The 22715-nt window shown below is 41.4% G+C and overlaps 1 protein-coding gene across 3 annotated transcripts in view; it reads left to right on the forward strand.

Moving 5' to 3' along the window:
• The window catches only part of ANKRD44 (ankyrin repeat domain 44), a 320963-nt gene that overhangs the window by 120337 nt on the left and 177911 nt on the right, over window positions 1-22715 (forward strand). For all 3 annotated transcript variants that reach the window (XM_055398457.2, XM_055398458.2, XM_088828639.1), the window contains exon 2: window positions 6264-6347. In XM_055398457.2, coding sequence (XP_055254432.1) covers window positions 6264-6347 — 84 coding nt within the window. The remainder of the gene's footprint in view (window positions 1-6263; window positions 6348-22715) is intronic.

Here is a 22715-nt window from a genome sequence, read left to right on the forward strand (position 1 = left end):
GAGGCAAAGGAAATGAATGTTCCAGAAACTGAATAACTGGTCCTTGAATAATTATATCATAGTGAATGCCTGTGTGTCATAATCATTTTGGAAAAGGTTGCATAAATTAATTTTTCCATTTTCTGATTAACTGTAGTTCTTCTTTCACAAGTGTAAAGTTAATAAATCTCTACAATAGAGTATTACCGATACTTTGCGTTTAATGCTTTTTTCTGTTTTTAATAAAAAATTGGAAATATTATAGACACTTTGTGACATAGTTTGTAGGAGACATTTTCAGTCATGTATTTTTGCATTAAAAATGTTTATGAGGACTCAGTATATTTTGTACAGTTCTTAAGGGAAACAGATTCTGATTTTATGATCATCATTGTCTTTCTATGATGGAGTGAACTTCTCCCCAAGTAAGAAATGATCTGTATTCAGGAAGTACTCAATGGCACTCTGTCAGCAGATCACACAGCAGGCAGGACCCACATGAGTAGAGCTAACAAGTTCTGTCCATTAAATCTAGTGACTCGAGCAAATTTTTATTATCCTTTTGTAAAAATACAAGCACTGCCTTACACAAAAACCAGTTGTTACCTAATGAAGTGTTTCAGCATGTTCATATAAGTTGATGGTTTCACATGGTCAGATTATTGCCATATCAGCTATTAGCTACTAATAACATGCTCCCATCCTGCTTTAATGACATACTGTACTCAGAATACTTAAGTGTGGACAGATGTTTAGGAATATCACTTTTCCCTCTTGGCTATTGGTTGATTCCCAAAACTCACTCCTGATTAGAATACAAGATGTTTTCATTTAGACTTGGAATCTTTACTTACTCAGTCTAATCAGAAAAAGACAAACAGCACGCCAACAACTTGGAATGTAATGCTGGAGCATCTTCTTGGACTTCTACCATGGGCTATATTTTCAGATGCTCAGCGACAGCCTCTATCACTCTGCTTATCTTCCAAAGCCAACATATTAGAAAAGAATACGCAGCTCTGACAAATTGAAAGTGAAATGCACTATACAGTGGTTTTAGCTAAAATCAAACTGTTAGTTTCAGTAGAAGATTTTGGAGGATGCTAACCGATGCGGATCTGTCATTGCAAGACAGGACGGAGTGGATCCTTTAAACCTCCTGTGCTTTCCTCATAGTTGGACTTTATTCCTAAGCCAGTGGCATATCTGATACCATTAGCAGTACTTTTAAAAAGTTCAGTTGAGGGAATAATTGGATTTTGTACGTGAAGAAAATAATTCTTTAACACCTGGGTTTTAAATAGCTTTATTCTTACTTCCTAAAAACCTGGACCCTCAGGGATCAATAGGAAAGTTTAAAATTTTTTTGTTTTGGGGTGTAATACAGGTTGTGTTTACTTATTACTAAGAATTCTCCCAGAAGCTTGAATCCTATCATGTCTTGAATAAAGTGGATCCTCCAGCTACCTTAATTACACAACTTGAATATTTACTCTTACCTCCCAGGTAACAAATTACCTTCTTGCTCCCCCTAGTGGAATTGTTACTCTACTTCACAGTTTGAGAATACTGTTGTCAGTACATTATTTGATTTAGCATCTTATATTTGGGAATTGGATATTTTCCTCGTTTGTTCTCAAAGACTGAGAATAAGATAGAAAAATACTGTAGTGGGTGGGCCGATAGGGGTTGTGGGTAGTGAAAGTGGAAGTGGCTTTTTGCAGATAAATTTTCAGTTCCTAATGTCAGCAATGGCCACATTGTTCATAATGGTTGCCAAATTCAAGGGGCTTCTGCCTTGCTCTTCTGTCTTAGAGGGTTCAAATGTCATCAGGCTGGCAGACAGTCACCTCTAGAAGGCAGCTGTCCACACTTCTGGCAAGTGTGAACAGCCCTACCAGTTCACTCTTCTACCAGTAGAGTGCTGGTAGTTGGTGGTATTGACAGACAAGAACAGGTACCATCTGAATATTGACCCCTACTTGTGCCACTGGTTAAGCAAGCCCAGGAAGTATCCTTCTGAATCTACATGAGGGACTGTGCCAGTATTCACAGCACATGGAAATCATTTCCAGTCTACAGCTGCTAAACATGCTAAAACAACTCTGGTAACTGAAGCTGCATATCTCTTTTAAAGAATTTAAATTTCTTTAGGGATTGATAACCAGTGGTTTCATGACATCAGAATCTCTCTTTTTCCTGCCACTATTTGTTTTTCACAACTCTGACCCTTGTTAAAAATGTACTTATTCAAATTTGCACACAAAGCACTTGTATTTTGTATATGCTAGCATTGAAATGCATGAAACTTCTAAAAGAAAATTCTTGTACATACCAAGGCTTGGGATTCTGTTCTTTTGCATAGACAGTGTGACAGTGAAGTTGCTCAGTCGTGTCCAACTCTTTGTGACCCCGTGGACTGTAGCCCACCAGGCTTCTCCATCCATGGGATTTTCCAGGCCAGGGTACTGGAGTGGGTTGCCATTTTCTTCTCCAGGGGATCTTCCCGACCCAGAGATCGAACCCAGAGATCGAACCCAGGTCTCCCACATTGCAGGCAGACACCTTACCCTCTAAGCCACCAGGGAAGCCCTGGAAGGCCCTGTCAATGTCAAGGCAAAAGATACAGAGATTTCCAATTAAATAGTCAACAGAGTAAAAGTACTTGGTACTAATGAACAAGAGTATTGTAATTAGAATATTCCCTCTTTCTTAAAATCATGTAATAGAGACAGTATTTAGATGTATCTTTTCCCAAATATTTATTCTCAGGGCAAGTGTTTGCCTAGGGAAAAATAAAACAGCAGGATCCAATTAAAATCCCAACAAAAGGGAATATCAAAGTGTTATATGGGTGTGTTTTATTTGGAAGTGTAGAGAAAAAAAGAAATGCCTGTACTTTTTTTTTTTTTTAAGAGAAGTACCACTAGCTCAAGAGTTATAGAAATTTTAGTTCAAGAACTTCATCCATGCAAACACACGGCGAAGCATGTGTCTGAAGTTCTGATTTGGAATCTCATAGTGCCTGGATTCACAGTTGTGAAAACAATGATGTCACAGTATGTGGCAGAAATGTCCAGTTAGCGAGACTTTGGAGAACTGGCACTTTTCTATTCCACCGGGAGTGGGAGGGATTTGTGTGTGAATCAGCATGTATCTCTGTGCATACAAGCATGAATGTAGATGCAGATGAGTACACACATGGGCAAAATGTAGCCATGTATTTGTGGGTTTATTGGTATATACATGTGACTGAAAGAGTTACAATTGTCAGCTTCTTCCCGATGGATGCTAGGAATTCTGAGCATTGACAGTACTCCCCAAAGCAGCTTTTTGCAGAGGGAGCCTCGGAAGCATTGAGAAAGTATGCATACCATTCTCTGCTGGGAATTCTCTGCATTGATGATAACCTTCCAGTGGGTCTCAGGCCCTGGGCCTGGAGGTGTCTGGAAAGCTCCACACGCCACTCCCCGCTGAGGGCTGTGCTGGCATCCTTGTCTGGCAGCTTTGTAGGGTGGCTCTCCTTGGGTACATTCCAGCCATAGCTTGGAACCCTTGCCTTTCTTGAGTGGTGTGAGGACTGAATATCTGCGTGCATTCTTTCACTCAAGAGTGAAGAGAAGCTTTGCTTATCTAGCTGTGCTTCCTTAAAGTGACTAACCAGTGGTGCATTAAACTGGGGTGGGTTTGTTTCTCAGAATCTTAACTTCTCAACTGTTGATTGATCACTGTTGACTCAACACTAAAATCTCGTCTGCCTCTGCTTGTCATCCCTTGGTTATTGGGGTTTGGTATTTGCTTTCTCTTAAGGTTCAAAAAAGCAGAAAAATATGCACACGCATTTGGCAACAGGCACAGCAGATAGAGAATTATGAAGTAGATATGCCAGAGTCAGATATTTTTGTTGAAATTCTGACTTTATATGACTGTCTGTTTTACTTGAAATATGGTCCTTGCCATGAGGCAGGGTGTCTGGAGACATGGCAGGTAGTCAGCAAGTGTAGGGAAGGAACTTATTATCTTGGGCAGAGTGCCAGCTCACACCAACTGGTCAAACTTGCATTCTTTTCAAGCCTTCTTTCTTGCTACTTAATTGTTGGTAATTTGAGAAACTATCTTTGAATCAGACACCTTGGCAAGAAGGTAGGATTAAGAGAGTATTTGGGACCAAAAAGAGATATACATCTGTCTACTTGCTGGAAACTTTGATGGCAGAGGGAAAACTGTGGACAAATTCCTGAAAGGTGGTAATACTTATCTGCAATTTTATATTTTTTTTGGCCACGCTCTGCATCATGAGATATCTTAGTTCCACAACCAGGGATCGAACCCGTGTCCCCTATATTGGGAGCATAGAGTCTTAACCAGTGGGCCACCAGGGAAGTCCCTAACATTTTTTTAAAATATAATGGTTCCTTAAGGAATTTTACCATGTCCTACTGACAATACTAATACTGGTCCCCTCAAATAACAAGGAACATCATCAAAACATGTAAGAAAGGCAACAGGAAGGTAAAAAAGAGAAAAGAAAGTTTGTAGGGAAAGTCAGGACTTGGAATTTCATATAGATTACATAAAGATTGAGGCAGATAATTCTAACCATGTCACTTTCGGTCAGTGCTCACAGTTCCCAATAACTAAGTGGGTGATTATTAGAAATCTGGGTTCTCCGACCCCACCCCAGAATCTCCAGGGAAGGGATCTGGGAATGTTGTTTTAGTAAGCGTCTTAGGTGATACTTACAATCAGACAAGTTTGGGAAACTGCCACCATCCATCCAATTGCCTGCTAGGACTAAAGTATTTCCAAAATTTATAAGTAAATGTATGTGTGTTGTGTGTGCATGTGTGTTATTACCAAGGTTTTAAACTTTGGAAAAAAATTGTCAAATACTCCATATTGACATCATAAACATTTCTTAGTAAAAACATCTGTTATTTGGATAGGGTTGTATGGCTTCCCATGTGGTGCTAGTGGTAAAGAATCCATCTGCCAATGCAGGAGACATAAGAGACCTGGATTCCATCCCTGAATCAGGAAGATCCCCTGGAGGAGGGCATGGCTACCCACTCTAGTATTCTTGCCTGGAGAATCCCATGGACAGAGGAGCCTGGTGGGCTACAGCCCATGGAGTCGCAAAGAGTCAGACACGACTGAAGCGAATTAGCATGCAGCATGTAGGGTTATAGAAGGCTTTTCCCATATATTATCTCAGTTGTTCCTAAAACCAACCCTTTGATGGACTGGCCAACAAAGATCATGTTTGGCCCCAGGTTACACATGGGAAATGGGCTCAACATGTAACTGGCAAGCGGCGGAACTGGCTTTGAACCGGATCCTTCACCATGTGGGGTGAGCCCGACACCAACCCCAGAGCCCACCCCTTTTCTTCTTTTCTCCCACACCCTGGTCACCAGGTTGATGGCAGCATTTCTAACATCAGGCTCTTTGCATATACATACCTTTGCACACTCTGATTCCCTGGCCACTATATCCTTCCTTCTCTTTGCAAACTCACAGGCATTCATGAAGGTGCCTTCCATGAAGCTTTTTTGGACATTCTTCTCACCCTACCACCCAAGTGGAGCCAGTTTTTCTTTCAGCTGGCTTTCCATCAAGTTTGTAAATCCTGCTACCATGTGTTGGGCTTGTTTAATCTAGGTGAGTTCAATGATCCATGTTTAGTAATGCCTCTCCTTCCTCCCCACCCCACCGTTACGCCACTTCCTTTGAATAGATGGGAAAAGTCACCTCTAAAACACTCAGTGCTTGTTGGCTAAGCTATGGGAAGTGTTGGCAGGATGATTTAAAGGCTTTTCCAAACTTTGACAAAAAAGCAAGCGTTCAGAAGGCCAGAAACATGTCCACTAACATCCTCTAGGAACAGAATCGTTTAAAAGGCCCAGGGAGCATTGTCTAATGAGAAACTGGGGAATGGTAGGGGACCCTTTGCACAAAAACACAGATTTGGTAGTTTTCTTGATAGGTAATTTAAGGACCATCCAAGGACATTTTCAACTAGTGGTGATTTTCATGTTACACTCATAGCCCCAGATTAGATGTGACTGTCTGTCATGGCTTTCCAATCATATTAGTTATTTCTTAATGCAAATAACTCCCCTACTGGACTTTGAGCAAGGGTGAACCCGAGCCATATTCATCTACGTCTGCCAATTGATAATTGTTGAATAAACTTTTGGGGAATAGATCTTCTATCCATCTGCATCTGAATGCAATCCAATTATTTAATTATAGTTCTAATTCCAGTTCTCCTGTGTTTACAGCCACCACTGGTCCAAGCAATCTTCAGCGGTGATCCAGAGGAGATACGGATGCTCATCCACAAAACAGAAGATGTGAATGCTCTGGTAGGAGATGCTCTGGCTTGCCTGTCCAGACCCTCTTCACCTTTCCTGTGCCATGGACCTTTTTGGTGTCTGGTGAAAGCCCTGGCCTACTTCTCAGAATTCTGTTTTGAAATGCTCTAAATAAAATATATAGGATTCAAATGGAAATCAATTATTTTGAAATATAGTTACTGAATCAAAATTTTCATATAATAATATATGTGTTTATCAGCACATTTAAATGGCAAGATACAGTAGGAGATCTATTAAATGGCCATAATTTAAAAATAATGATGAGCCTGATCAATATTTTGTATTACCTGCCACCACTCTTAGAGAAGGCAATGGCAAGCCACTCCAGTACTCTTGCCTGGAGAATCCCATGGATGGAGGAGGATGGTAGGCTGCAGTCCGTGGGGTCGCTAAGGGTCGGACACGACTGAGCAACTTCACTTTCACTTTTCACTTTCACACATTGGAGAAGGAAATGGCAACCCACTCCAGTGTTCTTGCCTGGAGAATCCCAGGGACGGGGCAGCCTGGTGGGCTTCTGTCTATGGGGTCACACAGAGTCGGACACGACTGAAGTGACTTAGCAGTAGCAGCAGCCACCACTCTTAACGTGGCATGAATGTGCCTATGATTTCTGCCAACACTGAGGTTTGCTGCCTGCATTCATAATGTGAAGAAATGTGAAGTTTCAGTTAGAAGTTAGTGAAAATAGAGATAGAAACTTTGTTCTAGGGAACCCATGCCTTACAAGCAGGAGTTGACAAACTATGGTTTGTCACCTGTTTTTGTACAAGCTAATGGCTAAGAATGGTTTTTATTTTTTAAATGGCTGAAAACAGAATGGAAAAAAAGAATATTTTGTGACTTATGCAAATTGTATGAAATTCAAATTTTGAGATCTACTAATTAAGTTTGTTTGGAACACGGGAAGGACAGCTTTCCTACTGCAGGAGCAGAGTTGAGTAGCTGTGACAGAGACAGTATGTGGCCTGCCCAATAAATTTACTCTCTGGGCCTTTGGAGGGAAAATATGCTGCCCTCTGCTCTAGAGGGTCCATGAACCTGGAATGAGTGGATGAACCTGGCATCCTGTGTGTACCCTGAAATCATACGTAATATGTGCATGTGCTTGTGGACATTTTGTTTAATGAAAGGGTCAAGGCATTTCATCAAACTCTTAAAAGGGTTCACGATCCCCTAAAGATTAAGAACCACTGAATCTGGAAGTTCTTGACATAAACCTGCAATGAGGAAAAGTGAAAAGAGTTAGTCAGTAATTTATCCTTTTAATAGTTTCTGAGACCTAGATTGAACAAGCAATTATGTATAGTACATGCTAATAATTCTCTTAATGTAATGCAATTGCCTACATGCTCCAGTCTGTCAGGGAGAGTAGTTTTCTTTGAAGTCCCAAGTGTTCAGGAGAAACAACAGACTCAGACACATCTACGGTGCAAGAAGAGCTTTGCCACCGGGAAATGCATTCTGTCTGAGGTTTCATCTCTGTCCGCTCAGTCACATGTTTTATTCAGAAGGCGGGTCATCACTGCCACCCATTGTTCTGTGGCAATGTAGGTTGCTGTGGCTTTTTGAAAAAGCTTTTGGAAGTTTCTCCCCAGCTGGCACTGATAACAGCAGAGCAATGTGCTGTGACATTTTTGCCAGGTAAGTACAGATGAGGTCAGGGCCAGACTACTTGAGAAGGCAACTGGGTATTTGTCCAGAGCCCATGGGGCTCTGTACTTCTGAGAGGAGGCAAGGCAAGCAAGCTGATCATCCATGTTCTGACATCACCAGAAACTCATCCAGCCTATTCTGTGTTGTGGGTCACACCCAGGCCAGCCCAAGGCAAAGTTACTATCTTTCCTGATAATCATCAACAAGCAGGACTTTTGTCAGTCCTGTGTACCAAGAAAGAGTGTACTGTCCTCTCAAAGTCTTTAATTTCTCCTTAGGAAAGTGACAAACAGCTGCTAGCTGGTAAAGATTAGGGGAGGTTAACTGCTGTAACACATGGATGGCTCAAACATAATATGTTTAGTTCTCTTATGAGCACATTAAAGAGGTGGCTCTTTTCTACATAGAGTCCCAGGTATCAGCATGTAACTTCCAAGGTCATTCAAGGGGTGTGTCAACAGTCCCAACAAGAAGGGAAAAAAATAATGTGGAGGCAAAGCCTGGGAGGATTTTATGGGACAGCTCGGCAGTGGCATGATCACTTCTACTCACACCCCACTGCCCAGAACTCATCCCATGCCACAGCTAACTACAGAAGAGGTTGGGAAGTTAGTATAACTGTGTCCCCAAAGTGTCAGAGAACAGTGACTTTGGTGAACAAGTTGCTATCTTGGCTACACCAATTTCTGGTTTTAGAGAATTTTAAGTAATTCAAGTGATACCCCTTAATTGTCTGTGTAGTGTAGTTAATTACTGAGTTTGGACCCTTTGTAAGGTGCTGGGGATATAGCAGTTGAGAAGATAGCTCTTTCCCTTGTGAGCTTACAACGTGGCAGAGAAGGCAACAAGTGAGAAATCATACCATATTGTATTTCTGAAATGGAAAATCTGGGACACTATTTAGGGGCCTGGTTAATCATGAGGGACTAATGAAGTGAGGTATAAACCGAGCCTGCTGTGGAAAGTGCTTTCTGTTTGCCGTTGGGTGTGTGGCAGCTGTTGGGTGTGACAGCAGAAAAGGGTGGGATAGAGAGGGGAATAAATGAGTGAATGAGTGGTTAAATGAGTGAACAAGCCTAAGGGGAGCCCGAGTTCTTATGTGGATCGTGTGGCTCTTTCCTGAGTCCACAGACTCTTCCCTCCACTCACACCTCGGATAGCCTCCCTCTTCACATCCCCCTTTCCCCTCCTTAGGTGCGTATCAAGATCATTTGCTCCTCCACTCTGTTATCAGGTATGTTGCAGACACTGAGCTGTCCTCTTCAATGGTTTTCCTTTGTCAGCATTCCTTCGGGATCAGTCACAGTGACTGCTGGAGGTGGATTAGACGGTTCAGGGGACGTGATCATTAACAAAGGGCATAGGGAGATGGAAGATAAATCTGGATTAGAAATCTAAGCCTAAAGATTCATTTCAGGATAGAAGAGTGGATGCTCCCAGACATTTCAGTGTCAAGGAGGGGAAGTAAATTAGGGAAGCACCTCCTGCTAGCAAGAAGACAGTTTTGTCTTCCCTTCTCATCCTTCGCTTTTCTCTCTTTATCCCTGTTTCAGTTCAGTCACTCAGTCGTGTCCGACTGTCCGCAACCCCATGAATCACAGCACGCCAGGCCTCCCTGTCTATCACCAACTCCCGGAGTACACTCAAACTCATGTCCATAGAGTCGGTGATGCCATCCAGCCATCTCATTCTCTGTCGTCCCCGTCTCCTCCCGCCCCCAATCCCTTCCAGCATCAGAGTCTTTTCCAGTGAGTCAGCTCGTTGCATGAGGTGGCCAAAGTATTGCAGTTTCAGCTTTAGCATCAGTCCTTCCAGTGAACACCCAAGATTGATCTCCTCTAGAATGGACTGGTTAGATCTCCTTGCAGTCCAAGGGACTCTCAAGAGTCTTCTCCAGCACCACAGTTCAAAAGTATCAATTCTTCGGCAATCAACTTTCTTCACAGTCCAACTCTCACATCCATACATGACCACGGGAAAAACCATAGCCTTGACTAGATGGACCTTGGTTGGCAAAGTAATGTCTCTGCTTTTTAATAGGCTGTCTAGATTGGTCATAACTTTCCTTCCAAGGAGTAAGTGTCTTTTAATTTCATGGCTGCAATCAGCATCCGCAGTGATTTTGGAGCCCAAAAAATAAAGTCTGACACTGTTTCCACTGTTTCCCCATCTATTTCCCATGAAGTGATGGGACCAGATGCCATGATCTTAGTTTTCTGAATGTTGAGCCTCAAGCCAACTTTTTCACTCTCCTCTTTCACTTTCATCAAGAGGCTTTTGAGTTCCTCTTCACTTTCTGCCATAAGGGTGGTGTCATCTGCATATCTGAGGTTATTGATATTTCTCCCGGCAATCTTGATTCCAGCTTGTGCTTCTTCCAGCCCAGCGTTTCTCATGATGTACTCTGCATAAAGTTAAATAAGCAGGGCGACAATGTACAACCTTGACGTACTCCTTTTCCTATTTGAAACCAGTCTGTTGTTCCATGTCCAGTTCTGACTGTTGCTTCCTGACCTGCATGCAGGTTTCTCAAGAGGCAGGTCAGGTGATCTGGTATTCCCATCTCTTTCAGAATTTTCCACAGTCACTTAATTTTTCTTTTCTGCTCCTGGCTCTGACTTTTTGCTTTCTTTTTTCTTCTTCATCTTTCTGTACCTTTTGATGGGTTGCTTGTTCTTTGGTATAAATACCCTTAACTGATCCTGATAGAGGAAGAGTCTCATTCAGCTTTGCCTCTTTGTGTTTTTCCAAACTTTATTTCTCAGTAGCAGTATGCATCAACCAAACAGAATTACTTAATCTACTGGTATTTATTCTTTTCTCACTTTTCCACTGTTCTGATCCCACCCGTCCTTTCAGGCCTACTATTGATCCTTCCTCTGTTAAATTGGTCTAATTTTCAACTTCCTTTCTGCTGCCTTCTCTTCCACCTCCCAAATCCCTTAGTTCTTTGTACCTTACTGATCACTTTGCTTGAGTTATTTATGTCTGTGTTTTAGTTTTGAGAAACTGTGTGTTTGATTACATGACTGCTATGTCATTCATTCTCATTTACTCAGTGGCTTATTCCAGTCCTTGCAACACATGTTGAGTGAATGACTAAACCAGCATTTTAATTTTTAAAATTTATTTTTTACTTTTGGCTGTGCTGGGTCTTCATTGCTTCAGGGGCTACTCACTGGTTTCGGTGTGCAAGCTTCTCATTGTAGTAGCTTCTCTTGTTGCATAGCATGGGCTCTAGGGTACAGGCTCAATAGTGGCTCACAGGCTTATTTGTTTCGCGGCATGTGGTATCTTCATGAATCATGGGTCGAACCCGTGTCTCTTGCATTGGAAGGCTAGTTCTTTACCACTGAGCCACCAGGGAAGCCTGCCTGTTTTTCAACAAGGACAATGGTGGTCAGATGGTTCTGGTTAGTGGCCCTCAGTTCTCAGTTGTAAGATGGAAAATTCTCTTCCTAAGATGGAAAATTCATAGATGGATTTGAGGAGCCACGGAACAATCAGGAAGGGTCATCTGAATCTCTTTGTGGTTTCCCTGGTTGCTGGCATGCCAGAGCCTGGAAATGTAGGAAGACAGTTATGTGTTCTGAGAGATCCATTAAAGTTGACCCATATGTGGCTGATAATAGATTTAGAAGCTTCTATCAGACTAGTTAAATTGAGGTAGAGCATCTGAAGTCTAAATGAATGTAGAGATTCTGAAAACCAAAATTTGAACTCAATAAAGTTTGGGATTATGCTGTGACAACATGACATCAGCAGACCATTTACTGCCTACCACACTGAAATAACGGCAGAGACAAACTGGTGTTTGTCAATGGCAAGTGGTAAAGACAGGGCAGGAACCATGCCCCGTGAGGAGTGTGATGTTTTAGACTTGGGAAAGATGAACGAAATATCTGAAATAGTTCAAGCACTGTCAAATTAAAGTGGAGCTCTTCTTATATGTCACATCATTGTAAGCTGCAGAAAATAAGATTTCAGGCCAAAATAAAAGAAAGAACTTCATAGAGCTGTCTAAAGAGGTAATGAGTTGACTTAACAAATAACAACTCTTTGAAAGACCACTAGACTAGAGATTCTAGAGGTGACTAGTGGTAGTAACATACATGGCCCCACTTCCCTGTTTTGTTTCCTTGGCCAGTATTGCTAATGGTTCATGACCTTTTTCCCCCTCTCAGTCTTAAAGACTCACATTTCTTCTTGGGACAGCACTGTTAAATTGGCCTGTAAATTGAAATCTTCTTTCCATGCCTGGACTAGGTGATGTTTACAGCCTCTTTAAACTGTGAAAGACTACAATTCTAAGATTTCTAAGTCCCACGTGATAGCAAACCAATAGAGTTTATTTCTTTTTAAAACCAGCAGTAACAGATATGAACACAGACACATACAAAATCTTTGTTATACTAAATAAAATTTGCAATTGTTCCTCAGTATCAACTAATTGCCAGTGCATATTCAATTTTGTTTTGTTATAATAGTTTTAAAAATGCCTTTTTACGGTTGGGTTGTCCCTGGGTTGATTATTTTAATGCATCTATTTTATACAAAAAATAAATGATTTTGCCAAGCAATTAATGTTTATCATTTGCCATAATAGGATCTGGCCCAGGTATTGGGTTGGCCAAAAAGTTCTTTTAGGTTTTTCTGAAAGATTGCAAAACCCTGAACAAACATTTTGGCCAACCCAATATATTGGTGCATTTTGCTTACTGTCTTCACTTCCAGGGTAGGAAGGGATGATGAGTGCATAAATGTTGAGACGAAAGCTAACATTATGTTGGCAAAGTACTTATAGTGAAAAAAGGGGAGAAAGCGTTAAAGCTGTGAATCTTGACTATGGTTAATTCAGGGGATGGTGACCTGCCAATCTCAAGATCTAAGTGAGAAAAAAAAAAACTGTATCAATATATGATGAGAGGATTTTTTTCAATAAATGAGACAAACTATCAATAGTAAATTTATAATTTGTTCTCATGTGTGTGTTGCCATACCTACAAAAAAATACCATACATAGTTACAAAAATATTTTTTCTTATGATTAGAACTTTGAAGATAGACTTTCTTAGCAACTTTCAAATGTGCAATACAGTGTTTTTAACTAAGGTTACCATGCTGTACATTATATCCCCATGACCTATTTACTTTGTAACTGGACATTTGCACTGTTTCTTTTAAAAATAGAATATATTTTTTGAACCCATCCGGAAGGATGTAATCTGACTCTACCTAAAGAATTTTGAGTGATAAATTTAACAGCCTTTTTAAACTTCTCTTAGCTTCTTTCTATCATGTCATGAGAACATCACAAATACAAACTATATAGCACCGGCTTTTAAGCTTCTAGACTTTTGTGTATTTTCCCTCACCTACATATATCTTGATTTTTTTCTCTTTTTTAAATAAGGAATTTTATATGGGGATAAAGAGGTGAGTTGTTTTGTTAGGTTTAGAAGAACCTCTAAATTAGACCTAAATCAGGAATTGCTGGGAGTAAGGAGGCTACAGTCAAGGGTCAGGGGACAGCCCCCAAAGCACAGTCCCATAAATACAGAGGCATACTGTCACTGGGGGTGATGACCTGCTCAGCTTTTTCTGAATGTTTCTGCACAAGAATGCAGGCTCGGTGTGGCCCAGACTTAAGTTTTTAAGAGAAAATACAGGAAATCTCTAAATTATTCAATGCTTGCTCTATAAAAGTGATCCAACATCTTTCAGGCCAAAGAAAACACATCTGTGGGCCAAATCCAGCTTGCAGGCCACCGTTTTTCTAACTGTGGATCAGCAAACATTTAGAAGTTAAGGTTTCTCTGGCCACCTGATCTGGAAATCCAAAGCATAGTCCTGAAGCAGAGGACCCAGGGTTCTGGGGAGAGCAGTGACCCGTGTTCTGCAAGTGTGGACAGCACGTCTGGCTCCCTCGCCGGTGCATAGACTGCAGGCCCCTTCACAGTTCTGGGACGGGTGTTTTTGTCCTGAGGGTAGGTGCTCACCTCTCAGCATATGCCTGGCAGTACTGTCACATTCCCCGCTCCTTGTTGGACCACTGCCCAGGATGTGGAGCTGTGGTTTGGAAGCCATGACCTATGTCCTGTAAAGAATGATTCATGAACTCCACAGGGCTCTGAGCAGGCTGCAGTGATGTGCCTTCACGGCCCTTTACGATGTGTGAAGGCAGGTCTGGTTAGCATCATTCTTAATTGTCCTCTGGGGGACGCTCATCGCGTCCTTCTCCTCCTGCCCTCATTCTTTCCCAGCATCTGGGTCTTTTGTAATGAGTCGGCTCTTCACATGAGGTGGCCAAAGGATTAGAGCTTCAACTTCAACATCGGTCCTTCCAATGAATATTCAGGGTTGATTTCCTTTAGAATTGACTGGTTTGATCTCCTTGCAGTCCAAGGGACTCTCAAGAGTCTTCTCCAGCACCACAATTCAAAAGCATCAATTCTTTAGTGCTCAGCCTTGTTTATGGTCCAACTCTAACATCTGTACATGACTACTGGAAAAACCATAGCTTTGACTATATGAACTCTGTCAGCAAAGTGATGTCTCTGCTTTTTAATATGCTGTCTAGGTTTGTCATAGCTTTCTTTCCAAGAAGCAAGCATCTTTTAATTACATGGCTGCAGTCACTGTCCGAAGTGATTTTGAAGCCCAAGAAAATAAAATCTCTCACTGCTTCCACTTTTACCCTGTCTATTTTCCATGAAGTGATTGAACTGGATGCCATGATCTTAGTTTTCTGAATGCTGAGTTTTAAGCCAGCTTTTTCACTCTCCTCTTTCACCTTCATCAAGAGGCTCTTTAATTCCTCTTCACTTTCTTCCGTAAGGGTGGTGTCATCTGCATATCTGAGGTTCTTGATATTTCCCCCAGCAATCTTGATTCCATCTTGTGCTTCATCCAGCCCAGCGTTTTGCACGATGTACTCTGCATACAAGTTAAATAAGCGGGGTGACAGTATACAGCCTTGATGTACTCCTTTCCCCATTTGGAACCAGTCCATTGTTCTGTGTCTGGTTCTAACTGTTGCTTCTTGACCTGCATACAGGTTTCTCAGGAGGCAGGTAAGACAGGTAGATGTTTTTCTGGAATTCCCTTGCTTTCTGTATGATCCAACGAATGTTGGCAATTTGGTCTTTGGTTCCTCCGCCTTTTCTAAAACCAGCTGTATGTCTGGAAGTTCTCAGTTCATGTACTGTTGAAGCCTAGCTTGGAGGATTTTGAGCATATCCTTACTAGCATGTGAAATGAACACACTTGTACAGTAGTTTGTATATCCTTTGGCACTGCCTTTCTTTGGGATTGGAATGAGAACTGACCTTTTCCAGCCCTGTGGCCACTGCTGAGATTTCCTTGCATACTGAGTGCAGTACTTTAACAGCATCATCTTTTAGGACATGAAATAGATCAGCTGGAATTCCATTGCCTCGACTAGTGCCTCATAGTGATGCTTCCTAAGGGCCACTTGACTTTGCACTCCAAGATGTCTGGCTCTAGATGAGTGATCACACCATCATGGTTATCTGGGTCGTTAAGATCTTTTTTATATAGTACTTCTTTCTAGATGGCAATACCATATAATTTCATGTCTTTTTAGTTATATTTATGAACATTTCATATCATAAGATAAGGAAAAATAATTTTTGTAGTTTCAATTAGAATAAAAAGTGAAAGTTGCAAGGTGCTTTTGGGCTTCTTTATTTTCTAATTTCTTTTATAATGAGAATATAGCTATAATCATAAAAAAATTTAAAGCTTTGTTTCTAAAAGAGATAACTCATTTAAAATGAATTGAGCAGCGAGAACCATATATTCAAATTATTCTTAAAAGATATGCTCAAATTATAAGGGTATAACATATATTTTAGACGAATTAACTGTGCCAGCTCTGATTTTTACCAAGGATATATTCCGTTTGGTTTCAAATGTTAACTAACTATATGATTATGATAGCCTGAGGACTTTCCAATTGTAGTTTTATAGACTTAATATTATATAACTTATTTTAAAAGAAAAAATGCAAAGAGCTTAAATGTATTTTTTATAATTAGGACAGAAGCCTCTGGGAGATGGGTGGGATTTTTCCCCAGGAGGTTGCATAGGTGGTTGTAATCAAGTCAGTTGCCAACTTCCTGCTTGAATGGTGGTTCATGGCAGTCGGTCTAGGGCAGTTGTGGATTTGTTGCTGTGTGACTTTCTGAAGTCATCCTGAGTGTAGTACAGTGTACCTTCTCCTTTAGCCTGCATCCTAAACTCCTTCCTGGCTTTCCTACTCCCCATATACACCTAATCAGAATTTTTGATATAGCTCCTTCACAACAAACTGTTTTGTATGTTCTTGCTTAATATACTTTATTTATTGGTGAAGTGGAGTGAAAATCACTCAGTCATGTCTGACTCTTTGTGATCCCATGGACTGTAGCCTGCCAGGCTCCTCTGTCCATGGTATTCTCCAGGCAAGAATAGCCATTCTCTTCTCCAGGGGATCTTCCCAACCCAGAGATCGAATCCAGGTCACTTGCAGTGTAGGCGAATTCTTTACCATTTGAGGCAGCAGAGAAGCCCCTTATTTTTGAACTGTGGTGTTGGAGAAGACTCTTGAGAGTCCCTTCGACTGCAGGGGGATCCAACCAGTCCATTCTAAAGGAGATCTATCCTGGGTGTTCATTGGAAGGACTGATGCTAAAGCTGAAACTCCAATACTTTGGCCACCTCATGTGACGAGTTGATTCACTGGAAAAGACTCTGATGCTGGGAAAGGTTGGGGGCGGGAGGAGAAGGGGACGACCGAGAATGAGATGGCTGGATGGCATCACCGAGTCTGTGGACATGAGTTTGAGTGAACTCCGGGAGTTGGTGATGGACAGGGAGGCCTGGCGTGCTGTGATTCATGGCATCGTGGAGAGTCGGACACGACTGAGTGACTGAACTGAACTGAATCCATATCAAGGGGCTTCCCCAGTGGCTCAGTGGTAAAGAATCTGCCTGCAATGCAGGAGACACTGGTTTGATCCCTGGGTTGGGAAGATCCCCCTGGAGAAGGAAATGGCAAGTATTCTTGCTTGGGAAATCCCATGGATAGAGGAACCTGGGGGAGCTACAGTCCTTGGGATCACACAGAGCTGGACCTGACTGAGCAGCTAAGTGTGACGACGACAAATCCCCGTCAGCCACACTGAAAGGAGACTATGGTTGGGGAAAGGAGCACTGGGCTCAGGTCGGAGGCAGACGTCTCGGGTCCTGAGTGCTGTTGAGCTGGTTAATCCTCTCTGGGCTCGGTTCCCTGTCTAGTAAATGAGTTTGATAACAAACTTTCAATCAGATTTTGGTTGGAGAGATGAAGTGACATACATATATCTGTTAGGATTAGATTTGGCCGCATTGGAGAGTAAACCGATAAAAGGAAAATGGTAGCTTGTAGTTAATAAAAGCTTATTTTACTAAAATGTAGTGATTTTGAATAAAATAGAAGTTTATTTATTTCCATTGTACAAGTTCAGAGATTGGCTGCCCAAGACTAGTGTAGTACACGCATAGCTCAGAGATATTGCGGGTTTGGTTTTCTACCACTACAATAATGAGAGTATCACAGTAAAGTAAGTCACATGAAATTTTTGATTCCCAGTACATATAAAACTTATGTTTACATTGTACTGTGGTCTGTAAAGTGTGCAGTAGCATCATGTCTAAAAAGCAGTGTACATACCTTAATAATGTATTGTGTTAGTTGCTCAGTCATGTCTGACTCTCTGTAACGCCGTGGACTGTGGCCCACAGGCTCCTCTGTCCATGGAATTCTCCAGGAAAAAATACTGGAGTGGATAGCCATTCCCTTCTCCAGGGGATCTTCCAGGCCCAGGGATTGAACCCTGGTCTCCTGCATTGCAGGCAAATTCTTTACTGTCTGAGCCACCCAACATACCTTAACACTTTATTGCTAAAAAATTGTTAACCATCTTCTGAGCCTTTAGTGAGTCATAATCTTTTTGCAATAGTAACATCAAAGGTCACTGATCACAGATCAGCATTACAAATAGAAAAATAATGGCAAACTTCCGAATATTGAGAGAATTGCCAAAATGTGACACAGAGACATGAAGTGGGCAAATGCAGTTGGAAAAAAGGTACCGGTAGACTTGCTCAACTCAAAGTTGCCACAGACCTTCAATTTGTAAAAAAACAAAGCAAAAAAAAAAAAAAAGTCAAACCTCAATATCTACAAAATGCAGTAAAGCAAAGTGCAATAAAATGAGGTGTGCCTGTGCTCAATAATGGTAAGATCCAGCCTTTGTCTCTTTGTGCTGCCATCCTTGGTAGGTGGCTTCTGTCTCATTGTCCAGAATTTCTGCTTGAGATCCAGCCATCACATCCAAATTCAGATAGCAGAAAGGTGGAAGAAGGGAATTCCACCCCCCAACCCCAAGGACACTTCTGCTAAGAACATGATTGCTTATGTATTGTCTAGAACCTATAGATGGTCGGCTAAAAATAATTGTTATTATGAGAGATGTCGGGGCTAACCATGACCTTTGAAAGAATTTTGTGACCTGGGAAATGCTCTGAGTACAAAAAAATACATCATTTATAAAATATTACTGTGAGGCAACCTCATATACATTCATCCATTCGCCAAATATTTATTAAATACCTGCTAGAGGTATGGCATTAGAGCTGACATCCCATATACTTCCTCACATTTTCTTATTCAATTTACATTATCTCCAAAAAAAGAGTTTGAGGTATCCGTGCAGCTGTGATTCCACTCCTGCTCCCTGCTTTTCTGTGCACGTGGGAGCACAACATCACTAAGATGCCTTCCCTTTTTTTGGGAGAGGGGAGGGAGCAAGGTGACATTGGAGCATGTTGTAAATGGTAGATCTCTGTGGCTCACAAATACAAACACTGTGTGTTTTCCTCGCCAGATCTCAGAGTTCCTGTCTTTTGTCATCAGTGCTTCGTGTTGATTTATATCTTGTGTCTCCATTTACTTTGTATAGATGCCTTTCCCTCTATTTGAAACATATATGCTGTATTGTTTCTTTATCATCTGCCCTCTTCTTTTCAAATAAGAGTGTTTGAGCAGGCATGTGTTTTACTGGGGAGGTAAAGATAGATGGGTGGATGGATAGCTAGATCAGTTAGTGGATGGGTGCTACTGCTAAGTCACTTCAGTCGTGTCCGACTCTGTGCGACCCCATAGACGGCAGCCCACCAGGCTCCCCTGTCCCTGGGGCTCTCCAGGCAAGAACACTGGAGTGGGTTGCCATTTCCTCCGTGGATGGAATAGCAGGCAAGCATGCATTATCTAATGGCCATGCAGCATGTCCAGTGCTGGGGTTATTACTGTTTCTTAGGGGGCCCCAATGTATGCAGGATGCCTAAGGAAATAGGATCTGCAATCACAGGCTCAAGATATTCCATTTGGAAGGTATCTGGAGAGGTATGACATCCTTCCTCCTAATCTTCGAAGAAGTGATGGTAGTGGGCTTTCTTCTTCTTTTTTTTTTTTTTTTAAATCTTCTTGCTTGTTTTATTATGAAAATTTTTGAGCATTCAGAAAACAACCATGAGCCCACTGCTGTAATGGAAGAAATATTAACATTTTACCCTATTTACTTAAACAAAATGAAATTTTACAGCTGAAGAGCTTTCCCCATATAAGCACATGCTCCTGTGCCTTTTGTGTCTTTGCCTTAGCAGCACCTTACCTGAGAAGGCACCATCCCCAAACTTCCTCTGTGAAATGGCCTCCCTCCATCAGCCTCTAACCTCTCTTGCTAGCACTTTCACTGCCTCATGTATTCAGCGCATTTATTTGTCTTCTGTCTGTTTCCCTCCACTAGCACGTCTGCTCCGTTAGAGCTGGGACATGGCTTTGTTCCCATTGAATCACCCTCATCTGGCATCAACTAGGATCAGGTGAACAGAGCTGAAGTTTCTTTAGGCTTCCTGACCCATCACCTCCCTCCCTAACTCTCTCCCCAGGGGGAACCACTGTCCTGAAGTTTAAATGTTTGTCTTTATACACTCTGATTTTATTTATACCTTTAAATTTATATATGTGTGTGTGTTACATAGATGCCAAAACAATAGATGGTGTTGTGTATCTTTAAATACCTTAACTAAACAAGCTGTTTATAGCCTCTGTAACTTGCTTTTTCTTGTCAACATTATGTGCTCAAGATTTATCTGTGTGGCTATATGCCACAAAAATTTATTTCATAGACTTTGTATTTCTACAATATTCCTTCTAGGATTTCATCACAGTGGGTCCATTCTTGGCCAAGAAACTCGTAATAATGGCTATTTTATTAAAGAGGAGACGTCCCTTTAGTCAGGGACTCTCTGAATCTGATCTGTGGTAACAACTGCATCAGTCTTCGTTTCGTTTCGTTCCGTCGCTCAGTCGTGTCCGACTCTATGCGACCCCGTGGACTGTAGCCTACCAGGCTTCCTCCGTCCATGGGATTCTCCAGGCAAGAATACTGGAGTGGGTTACCGTTTCCTTCTCCAGGGGATCTTCCCGACCCAGGGATCGAACCCAGGTCTCCCGCATTGGAGGCAGACGCTTTAACCTCTGAGCCACCAGGGAAGCTTAGTAACGGGTAAAACCTAAGATGGTAAATTTTGTTATGTGTGTTTTACCACACTTTTAAAAATTAAAAACATTTCAAATTGTACATTTGAAAAAAAGGGGGACCAGAAAGATTTGTACCTTTTTAAAGGTAAAAATATTGTTAATGGTATTTTTAGAATCTTAATTTTACTCACTATTGAATACATTTAATTATAAAAGTATCTTTTTCAAGAAATTGTGATTTTTGTCCTTATATATTCTAGAATACAAATATTGGCATAATCATTCGGCCTTAAAAAAGAAGGAAATTCTGTCATTTGCAACAACATGGATGAACCTGGAGGACATTAAGTGCAATAAACTAGAAAGACAAACACCACATGGAATCATTTATGTGTAGAATCTGGTTTAAAAAGTAAATATGTGAGGTGACAGATGTGTTAACTTGTTGAAGGAATGTTTTCATAATGTATGTGTTTATCAGTCATCACATCATATACTTCAAATATCTAAGTTTTTGTTCATCATATCTCAATAAAGCAAATAGAATTCTCTCAGAGATAAATCATATATATCAATATATAGTTCCCCCATATTAGAGAAGCTCTAATGGCACACGCTAGTAAAGTCATGCTCAAAATTCTCCAAGCCAGGCTTCAGCAATATGTGAACTCCCAGATGTTCAAGCAGGTTTTAGAAAAGGCAGAGGAACCAGAGGTCAAATTGCCAACATCCGCTGGATCATGAAAAAGCAAGAGAGTTCCAGGAAAACATCTATTTCTGCTTCATTGACTATGCCAAAGCCTTTGACTGTGTGGATCACAATAAACTGTGGAACATTCTGAAAGAGATGGGAATACCAGACCACCTGACCTGCCTCTTGAGAAACCTGTATGCAGGTCAGGAAGCAACAGTTAGAACTGGACATGGAACAACAGACTGATTCCAAATAGGAAAAGGAGTACGTCAAGGTTGTATATTGTCACCGTGCTTGTTTAACTTATATGCAGAGTACATCATGAGGAACGCTGGGCTGGAAGAAGCCCAAGCTGGAATCAAGATTGCCGGGAGAAATATCAATAACCTCAGATATGCAGATGACACCACCCTTATGGCAGAAAGTGAAGAGGAACTCAAAAGCCTCTTGAGGAAAGTGAAAGAGGAGAGTGAAAAGGTTGGCTTGAAGCTCAACATTCAGAAAACAAAGATCATGGCATCCGGTTCCATCACTTCATGGGAAATAGATGGGGAAACAGTGGAAACAGTGTCAGACTTTATTTTTTTGGGCTCCAAAATCACTGCAGATGCTGATTGCAGCCGTGAAATTAAAAGATGCTTACTCCTTGGAAGGAAAGTTATGACCAACTTAGATAGCATATTAAAAAGCAGAGACATTACTTTGCCAACCAAGGTCCATCTAGTCAAGGCTATGGTTTTTCCCGTGGTCACGTATGGATGTGAGAGTTGGACTGTGAAGAAAGCTGGTCGCTGAAGAATTGATGCTTTTGAACTGTGGTGCTGGAGAAGACTCTTGGGAGTCCCTTGGACTGCAAGGAGATCCAACCAGTCTATTCTAAAGGAGATCAATCCTGGGTGTTCATTGGAAGGACTGATGCTAAAGCTGAAACTCCAATACTTTGGCCACCTCATGCGACGAGTTGACTCACTGGAAAAGAGTCTGATGCTAGGAGGGGTTGGGGGTGGGAGGAGACGGGGACGACAGAGAATGAGATGGCTGGATGGCATCACCGACTCGATGGACATGAGTTTGAGTGAATTCCAGGAGTTGGTGATGGACAGGGAGGCCTGGCGTGCTGTGATTCATGGGGTCGCAAAGAGTCGGATACGACTGAGTGACTGAACTGAACTGAATGGTTTTTCTCTTAAGGAGAGAAAACTTGAGAAGAAATATGTTGAGTTTCCCTAAAGTGTAATATTCAGAATTCTTGGCTTTTGAAAATATTCTATAATAAATGTCAGGGAAGTCTCTTTTTGCAACATATGACAACTTGACTTCGTGCATCGGTGTACAGATTAACTTCAATGCCTGGGATTTCTTTAGGACACATTCAAATATCTTCTTCCAAGTCTCCTATTAAAAGCAGACTTTTTAG

The sequence above is a fragment of the Moschus berezovskii genome, chromosome 2 (genome assembly GCF_049115385.1).
Source record: "Moschus berezovskii isolate FMDL1 chromosome 2, NW_MosBer_1.0, whole genome shotgun sequence".
In the NCBI taxonomy this organism is placed as follows: domain Eukaryota; kingdom Metazoa; phylum Chordata; class Mammalia; order Artiodactyla; family Moschidae; genus Moschus; species Moschus berezovskii.